At 37.3% G+C, this 13373-nt stretch overlaps 1 protein-coding gene across 1 annotated transcript in view; it reads left to right on the top strand.

Annotated features, from left to right (window-relative positions):
- Positions 1 to 13168, top strand: part of LOC138921934 (connector enhancer of kinase suppressor of ras 2-like) — a 76852-nt gene extending 63684 nt beyond the window's left edge. The window contains exons 5-7 of the mRNA XM_070257965.1: positions 9264 to 9420; positions 9754 to 10206; positions 10932 to 13168. Of these exons, the coding sequence (XP_070114066.1) occupies positions 9264 to 9420; positions 9754 to 10206; positions 10932 to 11419 (1098 nt within the window). The 3' untranslated portion in view covers positions 11420 to 13168. The remainder of the gene's footprint in view (positions 1 to 9263; positions 9421 to 9753; positions 10207 to 10931) is intronic.
- Positions 13169 to 13373: the final 205 nt, after the last annotated feature.

The following is a 13373-nucleotide window of genomic DNA, read 5'->3' on the forward strand; positions in this document are numbered from 1 at the left end:
CTTATTGATTTTATTGATGTTTTCAAAGAACCAGCTTTGGTCTTCTTTATCTATTGATTTCCTGTTTTCTTCATTGATTCCTGCTCTACTACTTCTTATGTTTTTTTCCTCTGCTTACTTTGGATTTAATTTGCTTTTCTTCTTCTAGTTTCCCAAGGTTGAACCTTAGATGATTGATTTTAGACCTTTCTTACTTTCTAATATATCCATTCAATGTTATAAATTTCCCTCCAATCACTGCTTTCACTGTATTTCACAAATTTTGATGAATTATGATTTTATTTTTATTTAAACATATTTTTTAAATTTCTCTTGAGATTTTTTCTTTGACCTATGTGTTATTTAAAAGTATATTGTTTAATCTCCATATTTTCTTATCTTTCTGTTATTGATTTCTAGTTTAATTCCATTGTGGTCTGAGAACAGACATTATATGATTTTTACTATTTTGAATTAGTTAAGATGTGTTTTATGGCCCAGAGTGTGGTCTGTCCTGGTGAATATTCCCTGTGGGTTTGAGAAGAATGTGTATTCTGCTGTTGTTGGATGAGGTAGTCTATTGATGTCCATTATATCCAGTTAATTGATGGTGTTATTGAGTTCAACTATTTCCATACTGATTATCTACCTGCTGGATCTGTCTATTTTGGATTGAGGGCTGTTGAAGTCACCAACCATGATAGTGGATTCATCTATTTCTCCTTGCCCTTCTATCAGTTTTTGCCTCATGTAGTTTGACGTTCTGTTGGTAGGTGCATATATGTTAAGGAAAATTCACCCTAAGCTAACATCCATTGCCAACCATCCTCCTTTTTTCTTCCTTTCCCCCCAAAAGCCCCTATATAGTTGTGTATAGTCGTAAGTTCTTCTGGGTATGATGTTAAGTGAAGCAAGCCAGACAGAGAAAAACAAATACTGCATGATTTCACTCATATGTGGAAGACAAACATACCCTCAAGGTCCATCCATATTGTTGCAAATGAGATTATTTTTGTCTTTATTTATGGCTGAGTAGTATTCCATTGTATATATACACCACATCTTCTTTATCCATTCATCTGTAGAAGGACACTTGGGTTGCTTCCATGTCTTGGCTATTGTGAATAATGCTGCAATGAACATAAGGGTGCATAAATCTCTTTGGATTATTGATTTCAAGTTCGTTGGATAAATACCCAGTAGTAGGATGGCTGGATTATATGGTATTTCTATTTTTAATTTTTTGAGGAATCTCCATACTGTTTTCCATAGTGGCTGCATCAGTTTGCATTCCCAGCAGCAGCATGTGAGGGTTCCTTTTCTCCACATCATCTCCAACAATTGTTATTTTTTTGTCTTAGTAATTATAGCCTTTCTGACAGGTGTAAGGTGATATCTCATTGTAGTTTGATTTGCATTTCCCCAATAATTAGTAATGTTGAACATCTTTTAATGTGCCTGTTGGCCATCTGTATATCGTCTTTGGAAAAATGTCTCTTCATATCCTCTGCCCATTTTTTTTTTTTTTGAGTAAGATTAGCTTTGAGCTAACTCCTGCCAATCCTCTTCTTTTTTCTGAGGAAGACTGGCCCTGAGCTGATATCTGTGCCCATCTTCCTCTACTTTATATGTGGGATGCCCACCACAGCACGGATTGCTAATCAGTGCCATGTCCACACCAGGGTTCCAAACTGGCGAACCCTGGGCCACCAAAGCGGAACATGCACACTTAACTGCTGAGCCACTGGGCCGGCCCCCTCTGCCCATTTTTTTATTGGGTTGTTTGCTTTTTTGTTATTGAGTTGTATGAGTTCTTTATATAATTTGGAAATTAACCCCTTGTTGGATATATGATTTGCAAATATTTACATCCAGTTGATGGGTTGTCTTTTCGTTTTGTTCATGGTTTCCTTTGCCTTGTAGTAGCTTTTTAGTCTGATGTAGTCCCATTTGTTTATATTTTCTTTTGTTTCCCTTGTCTAAGTAGACACGGTATTTGAAAAGATGCTTCTAAGACCAATGTCAATGTACTGACTATATTTTCTTCGAGGAGGTCTATGGTTTCAGTTCTTACATTCAAGTCTTTAATCCATTTTGAGTATATTGGTGTGTGGTGCAAGATAATGGTCTTCTTTCATTCCTTTGCACGTGGCTGTCCAGTTTTCTGAGCACCATTCATTGAAGTGATATTTCTTTCTCCATTGTATGTTCTTGGCTGCTTTGTCAAAGATCAACTGTCCATAGATGTGTGGTTTTATTTCTAGGCCTTCAACTCTATTCCATTGATCTGTGCATCTGTTTTGTGCCACTACCATGCTGTTTTGATTACTATAGCTTTGTAGTATATTTTGAAGTCAGGGATTGTGATGCCTCCAGCTTTGTTCTTTTTTCTCAGGATTGCATTGGATATTCAGGGTCTTTTGTTGTTCCATATAAGTTTTAGGATTCTTTGTTCTATTTACATGAAAAATGTAATTGGGGTTCCGATTGGGATTGCATTGAATTGTAGATTGCTTTAGGTAATATGGACAGTTTAACTATGTTTATTCTTCCAATCCATGAGCATGGAATATCTTTCCATTTCTTTATATCATCTTCAGTTTCCTTCAATAATGTCTTATAGTTTTCAGTGTATAAATCTTTCACCTCTTTGGTTAAATTTATTCATAGATATTTTATTCTTTTTGTTGCGACTGTAAATGAGATTGTATTCTTGACTTCTTTTTCTGCTGGTTCGTTATTAGTGTATAGAAATGCAACTGATTTTTGTAAGTTGATTTTGTACCCTGCAAATTTGCTGTAGCTGTTGATTATTTCTAACAGTTTTCTGATGGATTCTCTAGAGTTTTCTATATATAGAATCATGTCATCTGCAAAACGAGAGTTTCATTTCCTTGTTTCCAATTTATATTCCTTTTATTTCTTTTTCTTGCCTAATTGCTATGGCCAAAACCTCCAGTACTATGTTGAATAAGAGTGGCAAGGGTGGGCACCTTGTCTTGTTCCTGTTCTTAGAAGGATGGCTTTTAGTCTTTCACTGTTAAGTATGATGTTGGCTGTGGGTTTGTCATATATGGCATTTATGATGTTGAGGTACTTTCCTTCTATCCTCATTTTATTGAGTTTTTTTTTTTTATCATAAATGGATGTTGGATCTTGTCAAATGCTTTCTCTACATCTATTGAGATGATCATGTGGTTTTCCTTCCTAATTTTGTTAATGTGGTGTATCACATTGATTGATTAGTGGGTGTTGAATCATCCCTGTGTCCTTGGTATAAATCCCACATGATCATGGTGTATGATGTTTTTGATGTATTGCTGTATTCAGTTTGCCAATCTATTGTTTAGGATTTTTGCATCTATGTTCATCAGTGATATTGGCCTGTAATTCTCCTTCTATGTGCTGTCCTTATCTGGTTTTGGTATCAGGGTGTCATTGGACTCATAGAATCAGTTAGGAGGTGTTACATATTCTTAAATTTTTTGGAATAGTTTGAGAAGGATAGGTAGTAAATCTTCTTTGAATGTTTAGTAGAATTCTCCAAAGAATCCATTTGGTCCTGGACTTTTGTTTTTTGGTAGGTTTTGATTACTGTTTTGATCTCTTTACTTGTGATTGGTCTATTTAGATTCTCTCTTTCTCCTTGATTCAGTTTTGGGAGGTTGTATGAGTCTAGGAATTTATCCATTTCTTCTGTTATCCAGTTTGTGGACATATAGTTTTTCATAGTATTCTCCTATAATCCTTTGTATTTCTGTTATATCCATTGTACTTTCTCTTCTTTCATTTCTGATTTTATTTGTTTGAGGCTTCTCTCTTTTTCTCTTGGTGAGTCTGGCTAAGGGTTTGTCAATTTTGCTTGTCTTCTTAAAGAACTAGCTCTTAGTTTCATTGATGCTTTCTACTATTTTTTTAGCCTCTATTTCACTTATTTCTGCTCTAATTTTTATTATTTCGCTCCTTCTGCCAACTTTCAGCTTTGTTTCTTCTTCTTTTTCTGGTTTTATTAGGTGTAGTTTAAGATTACTTATTTGAGATTTTTCTTGTTTGTTGAGGTGGGCCTGTATTGATATGAATTCCCCTCTTAGAACCACTTTTGCAGCATCCTGTAAGAGTTGGTATAATGTATTTTCATTGTCATTTGTCTTTTTGATTTCTCCTTTGATTTCTTCATTGATCAATTGGTTGTCAGTAGCATGTTGTTTAGTCTCCACATATTTGTGAATTTCCCAGTTTTTTCTTGTAGTTTATTTCTAGTTTCATAGCATTGTGGTCAGAAAAGATGCTTGATATGATTTCAAGCTTATTACATTTCTTGAGGCTCACCTTGTTTTCCAACATACGGTCTACCTCTGAGAATGTTCTATTTGCACCTGAGAAGAATGTGTATCCTGCATTTTGGGGATGGAATGTTCTATATATATATTAAGTCCATCTGATCAAGCATTTCATTTAAATCCATTATTTCTTTGTTGACTTTCTGTCTGGATGATCTATCCATTGATGTAACTGGGGTGTTGAGGTCCCCTACTATTATTGCGCTGCTGTTAATTTCTCCCCTTAGGTCTGTTAATAGTTGCTTTGCATACTTTGGTGCTCCTGTGTTAGGTGCATATATATTCATAGGTATTATGTCCTCTTAGTGTAAAGTCCTTTTTATCGTTATAAACTGCCCCTCTGTGTCTCTCATTATCTTTTTTATCTTGAAGTCTGCTTTGTCTGATATAAGTATGACAACAGCTGTTTTCTTTTGTTTGCCATTTACTTAAAGTACCATCCTCCATCCATTCACTCTGAGCTTATGTTTGTCTTTAGAGGTAAGATGTGTTCTCTAGAGGCAGCATATTGTTGGCTCTTGTTTTTCAAGCCAACCTGCTGCTCTGTGTCTTTTGATTGGAGAATTCAATCCATTTACATTTAGAATGATTATTGATATATGAGGACTTGATACTGCCATTTTATCTCTTATTTTCTGGTTGTTCTATATTTCCATTTTTCTCTTCCCTTGTGTTTTTGACTGCCATCTCAGTTTGGTGGTTTTCTGTTTTCTCTTTTTTTATGAATTGTGGCTCTGCTCAGATTTTTGGTTTAGTGGTTACCGTGAGGTTTGTATAAAAGATCTTGTAGATGAGGTAGTCCATTTTCTGATAGCCTCTTCTCTCCAATTAGCCTAAGCAGGTTCCATCCCTTTCCTCTTCCCCTTCTGAGTCATTGTTGTCATAAATTATTTTGTTTTATGTTGTGAATTTGTGACTAGGTTGAAGTGTTTGTAGTTACTTTTGATGTTTTCTTTCCCCTTATCTTTTAAATTATAATTATGTATTTGCTACCCTGTTCTGAAAGAGAGCTGCAATTTTCTAATTTTGTCTATTTATCTCCTTGCTCAAAGCTTTGTAGACTTTTGCCTTTTTCTTTCATGTATGAGTGCATCCTGGATCATTTCTTGTAGGGAAGGTCTAGTGGCAATGAACTCCCTCAACTGTTGTTTATTTGGGAAAGGTTTGATTTCTCCATCGTATCTAAAGGATAGTTTCACTAGATAAAATATTCTTGGCTGAAAGGTTTTGTCTTTCAGTATTTTGAATATATCATTCTGTTCTTGCCTTACCTGTAAGGTTTTTGTTGCGAAATCCACTGAAAGCCTAATGGGGGTTCCTTTGTAGGTTATTTTCTTCTGCCTTGTTGCCCTTAACGTTTTTTCTTTGTCATTGACTTTTGCCAGTTTTACTATTATATGCCTTGGAATAGGTCTTTTAGCATTGATGTAATTAGGATTTCTGTTGGCTTCATGTATTTTTAAGTCTGCTTCCTTCCCCAGATTTGGTAAGTTCTCAGCTATTGTTTCTTTGAGCAAGCTCTCTGCTCCTTTCTCCTTCTCTTCTCTGTCTTGAATACCTATAATCCTTATGTTGTTTTTCCTAATTGAGTCAGATTTTTTTTAGGGGAAAATTCACCCTAAGCTAACATCCATTGCCAACCATCCTCCTTTTTTCTTCCTTTCTCCCCAAAAGCCCCCTATATAGTTGTAAGTTCTTCTGGTTCTTCTTTGTGAGTTTGGGCCACAACATGGCCACTGACAAGTGAGTAGTGTGGTTCCACATCCAGGAACTGAACCCAGGCCACCAAAGTGGAGCATGCTGAACTTATCTGATTAGCCATCAGGGCTGGCTCTCAGTTGGATATTTCTTGAAGAATTTCTTCATTTTAAAAAAACTTAGTTCTCTCTCTTCTTCCACCTGAAGCATTTTGTATTTCTATCCTGTAAATCACTAATTCTTTCCTCCATAACTTCAACCCTATTTTTTAAGGATTCTAGATTATTTTTATCTTATTTTGTTCTTCATTTCCAGAATTTCTGTTTGATTTTTCTTTATAGTTTCAATCTCTTTGGTGAAGTATTCTTTCCTCTCATTAATTATATTCCTGCACCCATTCAACTGCCTTTCTGAGTTTTCTTGTAACCCATTGAGTTTCTTTATGACAGCCATTTTGAATTCTCTGCCATTTAGATTGTAAATTTCTGTGACTTCAGAGTTGTATTCTGGGGACTTGTCATTTTCCTTCTGCTCTGAATTGTTGCTGTAGTTTCTCATGACATTTGATGAACTAATCCTTTTCCAGAGCATCTGTGGGAGCATCAGTTTGCAGATTCCACCTGCTACCACTGGGAGGAAGCAAGAGCTGTATTTCTTTTTTATTATTTTATTTAATTATTTTACTTATTTGCTGAGGAATATTCACCCCGAGCTAGCATCTGTCCCATTATCCCTCTACAACAGAGTGGTGTAGGTCTGCACCCAAGGAACCAAACCCAGTCTGCCAAAGCGAAGCACACTGCAGCAGTACTATGGATGCTCCCACTAGCCGAGAAAGCATTCACATACACATAGATCTGCTACCACCTCTTCTTATAGTCACACTGGCCACAGTGCTTGGTGGGTGGGGCTTCTTCAAAGGGTCTGAGACTGGGCCACTCGTTGGGACCACAGCAGCATTGTGGGCTCTTCCACTGGTCAGGAAAGAGTTCACACATGGGCTCAGTAGGATGCCATTTCTTGTTTCAGGTTTTCCCAGTCTGCTTCCCTGAGATTGGAATTTGAACCCAGAGAGCTATAGCAGCCTCTCCTTGGGACAGCACAGTTAGTTACCCTTGTCTGAAGTATTAGGCCCTTTTCATTGTCTTTTTTGAACAAAATCTTTTAGAATAGCTTGTATATCTAGGCAGATGAAGTTTTTTTCTTTCCTTTTTTCTTTTTTGTCTCCTGTTTCTCCCCAACTGTTTTTATCCTTTGGGTGTTTACCAGATAAACTCCTGGTAGTTATGAGTCTCCCTGACCATAGGTGGAAGCCTCTTTCTCTAGGGTGTCCCAAGTACCATGTGGGGTGTCTGGATCCTCTTCCAGGAGAGTAACAGTGGCCTTATCAGTATTTTTGTGTCTTTGGGTTTTGAGCATAAGGCTCTAGGCATAGTGGTATGCAGTAGTGCTTAATAAGGCATTTTATACATGGAATCAGTTGCATGATCTCCTCAGGGGTCTTAGGTGTGTCAGGGATAAAATGTCCCCTTCCCCTTTCCCTTTTCATTATGCATTCTTCCATTTTTCTAGGAGGATGACAAGTATCCTTGTACCCCACTGGGTCAGGGGATGAATTGCAACAGCAGCAAGGCAAGTGGCAACACAAGAGTTATGTCTAGAATGACACTTCTTTTGGGGCACAATGCCATTGTTGCTGAGGTAGATGTCCTCACACTGACTCCATGTGTGCCTCACAACACACAAGCACCTCTGAAGAGCACTCTCCCTCTACTCAACAGGGCAGGCTGAAACGTGTGGGAAAATAGCAACCCAGTTTTCTCCACCACTTGTCAGTATTGCCTGGTTGACTAATCAAGACCATCCCATAGCACTTGGAGGGAAGTCACACCTCTTTCCCTTCAGAGGAGCCTTTCATTAGCTTATCTAGTCAGTATAAAGGGGTACCTCTAGGAGCATTGTCCAGAAATCTAGGAATTTGACTCAGCTCAGACCAGAACTTGTGGAAGACTCAGCTTTTGAGTTCTGAATTTAGGCTTGGAACTCATGGCTACACCCAGCAAATGGAGCAGCAGACATGGCACAAGTGCATGCCAACTGGCAGAGATACTATCCCAGGCAGTCTGGTGGAACCAATTAGTAAGTCAAGAATAATCTAATGGCTTATCATTCCAGTCTGAGGCCAAATCACTCTGATTTCTGTGCCAATTGTTTTAATATAAGTTTTATTATCTAAGTATGATAAAGCCAATTAACCAGATGATTTCCATTGAAAAGATAGTTTGTTATACTCACAAATACCAAAAGTACGGGGCACCCTCCCTGTGGAGGTCCACACAAGGAAACACTGGTGTTGGTTAGGAGGCAGGAGGGGAGAGAGAAACTAGATAAGAGCCTTCACTGTGATTTCCACAGGAAGAAATAGGTGAGGCAGGGTAAGCAGGTTTAAGATTGGCTAATTGCTATAATTTCAGTGGGCTCTGGGGCATAGGAGCTGTCCCAAGTTGTCTGGTACCTGGCTCTGGGGTGATTACGGCAGGTATATAGTGGCCCAGAGTGTGAAAGCCTGATAAAGGAGGTAGTTAGGATGTGGGCTCTGGATTAGTCAGTTTGTGTACAAAAGGCTTGCTCATGGGTGAGTTGTTTACTGTCTCTAAGAATTGGCTAACTCTGAGAAGGGCAGTCCCTCCAGGGTCAGCAAGACCGTAGATGTCAAAGTATCAGAATACAGAAAACAGAAGACATGGTTAATACAGTGAGTTATATATCAATAAAAAAGATTTCTCAGAGCTTTTAATAGATTCCTGTACATTATGAAGTTATGAGACAGAATATATACTATTTTCCAAATTATTAGCCATGGAATCTTGTGTGTGTGTGTGTGTGTGTGTGTGTTGGAGCCTGATGAGACTAAGGTTCTAGGAAATACACTTTGGGAAACACTAGAATAGAATCTATCCATTGGAAAAAATTCTTTGGGTTATTCCTTATATTGTTCAGTAGATTTGGAAGAATGTGAGTATGTTTACAGTACTTATTTTATTATTATACTAGACTTACAAATCTAGGATAGAATGTGTCAAAGACAAGACAAGGATATTAAATGCATCAATGCAATGCAATGAACTGTGTATATTTCTATATAGCGAAAAAGTCCATAGTCTGCTTTTCAAAATTATTTAACAATTTCATCACATGTGCTTTTTACTGTGCTATGTAATCTTTTGAACTTGAATTTTCTTTCAGATTGTTTCTGCGAGTCCAGCCTTCCAATATAGATGTGCTCAAGATGTTTCTGATGAGTTCATCTATTTTCGTCCTATTGATGCAGAAGTTCGAGAAGAACCCAGAAGACAAAAACAACAGAAACAAACCTTAGCTTCTCATCAACACACCCGAGAAGGTATCCATTAGAGGGGCATGGGGATTACAAATCAAGTGGTGTTGGTGACCCCCACCACCACTAACTAAAACGTTAGAGAGCATTGCCCTTATAAAATTAAAAACTTCAGAGCTTCACTTAGAGAAAATGCCAGTTAAACCTCCAGGGTTCCCAGAATCTCAACTCTTAGAAGTTACAGGAATTTCCAGTCAGAGGAAAGGAGAAAAGGCACCACAATTATTGTTGCTGGTGTGCCTGGAAATGAGAAGCTAGATGATATAGAAATTCCAACTTTGAAATTCACTGGGCTTATGCACCTGGAGGCTTAAATAAATAAATGTTCACCATTCTCAGAACACAGCCATCCACGAACCCCAAGAAATCCGTGGCTGGAATCTCCAGAAAATGCAGAGTCTCCAAGAGATGATGACCTGGAAGTAGCAAAAAGCATGTATCCTTTTGGAGAAAGACCCATCTTCCGACATTCCTGGGAAGAGCTCTTAGAAGCACCACTGAACAGTGAAGGACTCCACATTCTCCAAACTACTCCTACAAAAGAGAAAGAGATTGGCTACCTCCAGCTGCCACCAGAGGAGAAGAATCAAGCAACCACCTCTCATAGGGGTTGCCATCTCGATGCCTTGCAAGGCCCTTTCCCATTGCTGCCCCAGCATCCTAAGCTTCAGAGGCAGCGAAGTCACAGCCTACCACGATACAGAAGCCGAAAATTAAATGTACCTGAGTTAACGTTAAACCCAGAGGAGACACGTTTCTTCTTTCCAAGTGATCATAATTTGCTTACAAGAGGTAAGATTTTTTAACTTGCTAGAACTATTTTTATAAATTACATGTAATTTTCCAGACAAGTAGATTTTCATTGATAAATTTATTTTTGAATTCACTACCTGGAAATCTATTTCTTTCTATCCCCTAAGTCATTAGCTTATTCTGGGAGAATTGGTTACCAGGCTACAATTTTAAGCCTTATACTTGGTGATTACAGTCTGACTTTCAGTTGTGTAAATTCAATCAGACACTAGTAATAATCATGTGAAAATAAACCCTTAAAATGTACAGGCTTGTTATGACTTCAGAATTCTGAGCAAAATATTCTGAAGAAAATATTCTCTTTTAAAAATAACTTCCGGCTAGGTAGGTAATCTTGAGAAAATGACAAGTCCTCACTCTATCACAGTTTTTAACCCATAGAATAGAAAGTTATACCCCCTAGCACACCCATCACACAGTAACTAAATAATAGGGACTTATATTAGAAAAGTTATGGGATAATGAACTCGCCTCTGCTCATTAAAAAAAGAAGCAAAGAAGAAGTAATTTCTCCATTTCCTCCTGTATATGAGCACCCTAGTTACAAACTGTGGTAATATTATCATGCTATTTTAAGTTGTTAAGGAGATTGGATTGGGATCAAATTTGAGTATATTTGTCTGTTATTCTTATCCATAGGATTTCTTCTCAAACCGAAGTTTATCTTCAATAATTTAAAAACATCTTTTGATTTTGTGTTTTAGAAACTGCAAAAGACGGAGACAGCATTGAAGAGGCTTGGCAAGAGGCCATTTTGTCAGCTTCTGGAGAACATCCTCCTTTCAATCCAAGCTTTGAGAATTCTTCTGCAATGAGGGGTAAAATTGGAATTCCTGTAGATAATACTAGACTTCCCAGGGGCAATGTTAAATTTCCCAGGAATAGTGTCATCATTCCCGTGGGTAATGATGGAGTTCCTATGGGTAATGTTGGGCTTTTCATGGATAATGCTGGGATTCCCATGGATAATGCTGGGATTCCCATGGATAATCTTGGAGTTCTCAGGGGCCGTGGTGGAGTCCCCATGGGTAACCTTGAAGTTCCTAGAGGCAATGGTGGCGTTCCCAGGGGCAGTGGTGTTGGAATTTCCATGGGTAATGTTGAAACTCTCAGGAATAATGTTGGAACTTCCAGACGTATTATATCCTCTCCACTTACTGAGCTCTCAAAGATAGGTGAACACCGTTTATAAAAACTGACACTTTGCAAAGGAGCCCTGATAGTTAAAGTAACACAGTTAGACACTAAACATCAAAGCAGAGCTGTACCAGATCTTAAAATCTAAAATAGTAAATGAAAAATCTAAATTCAAAATGCATAAATAAATACATAAATACAAACATTGTGGATATCTTTTATGAGAATTTTTGTAACTAGGTTAGAGTCTACTTACTAGTTTATTCTAAATGGCAACCCTCTATTAATCTGTGGAATAATTTGGTTGAATGGGATGAGTTGTGAAGGAGTAAGATACTTACATCATCGAGTCTAGATTTCTATTTAGTAAAGAGAAACAAAATAACAACTAAACTTCAAATAATATTGTACATCTCATAGTCCCCAAAACTTCTGGTTTTCTTGGATACTTTGAAGGACAAATGAAAGTGATCTTATAGTTATTACGTTATCTGGATAAGTCCAACTTAATGTCCAAGAAATTTATTGACTGAAAGTTAAAGAACCAGAAAACTTGGCAGAAGATTCTTGAATGCAATGATTCTCTGAAATGTCCAGATAGGACCTCTGAAGAAAGCTCACTAACAAGAGTATTTAAACACAAATATTTATTTTTGTGACACATATCTGACAAAATTGTAAATATTTACTGGAACGCCTTAAAAATACCAGGAGACAAACTGTAGAACTATAAATAGTATACGTGATTATGATGTAAATAATATGGGTAAGACAACACTAACAGCACCGCAGGATGCCTAAAATATTGCATGCTAAAACAATATTTTTCTTTAGGAAATTAATTTTTATTCTCCCCAACTACTAAATTAATTTGGCATAAAAAGATGCAGGGCAAAAAGGAGAAATTATTGAAATATTTTACTAAATTACTGAATAGGATGCCTTTCTTAGAGAAAAGAGGACCATTTTTCATTGTCCCAGATGATCAGTATAGTATTCAAATCACACAACCATAGCTATCTATAAAATTGAGTTTTCAAAAATATTTGTTTCACAAATCTCTTAAGATATATAAGGTATAACTGTAAGGTAATGAAACTCACTCAATAAACTAGATGAGGGAAATAATCTCATTACTTTGTATTCATACATAATATAAATTTTGTCCAAAGTTTTAGGGCATATGGGCCACTAATCGATTTGTACATTTAAATTTTCAATTTTCCTGAATAATGGTAGCTGTTGTTTTTACAAAACCAAGGGCGACTTAAATTATGGGTACCACCTAACCCCTTATTGTGTGCCTTACCAGAGAGTGCAAGGGGTGGTTATCTGTGGTCTAAGGGAAAACTCTTGCCCACTCACAGGTTCCATTTGGCCTATGAGGAAGGAGGTAAAGAGGCTGGCTAGCCTCCCTCTTTCACTCTGCTCTGGTTCAGTGTGGTTACTGAACCAGGGCCTTGGCCTCAGAAGAAAAGGAAAGGTAGTGAGATTTCTTTCTCCTATTTCTTACCAGCCCAGAAGGTAGGATACCATTTCAGACTTGAATAACCTGAATTTTGTATGGGGTGGCAAAACCACAGAAGTAATGGAAGAATACGGGCTGCCATACTTCAGTTACTGCCAACCCTTGACTGAGTAAAAACCAAACTGACAATTCACCTTGTTTAACGACCTACTCTATATGCTCTCTTGTCACAATAACTTTGTGAAACAGAACTATTGCATTTCTAACCTTCAAAGGGAACCACCTCGTGAATGCAAAAAGAGGTTAAGTAAGGTGGAAACTGAGAGATGACTTACTAAGAACTAACATTTACCAAACAGTAAGTGAAAAGAAAGAAAGCAAACAAAATTATACTCAACTATATATAATACTGATATATAGTTGAAGATGGTCACTAAAACAAAACACCACCATCAAAAACAACAAAAACCCTGCTGTGTGAGTGTTATTCCTCATGCTTATGATGCACATAATTTTCAATATTGTGTTTAGTGGCTTAAAA

Source organism: Equus caballus, chromosome X (assembly GCF_041296265.1).
Source record: "Equus caballus isolate H_3958 breed thoroughbred chromosome X, TB-T2T, whole genome shotgun sequence".
NCBI classification, from domain to species: domain Eukaryota; kingdom Metazoa; phylum Chordata; class Mammalia; order Perissodactyla; family Equidae; genus Equus; species Equus caballus.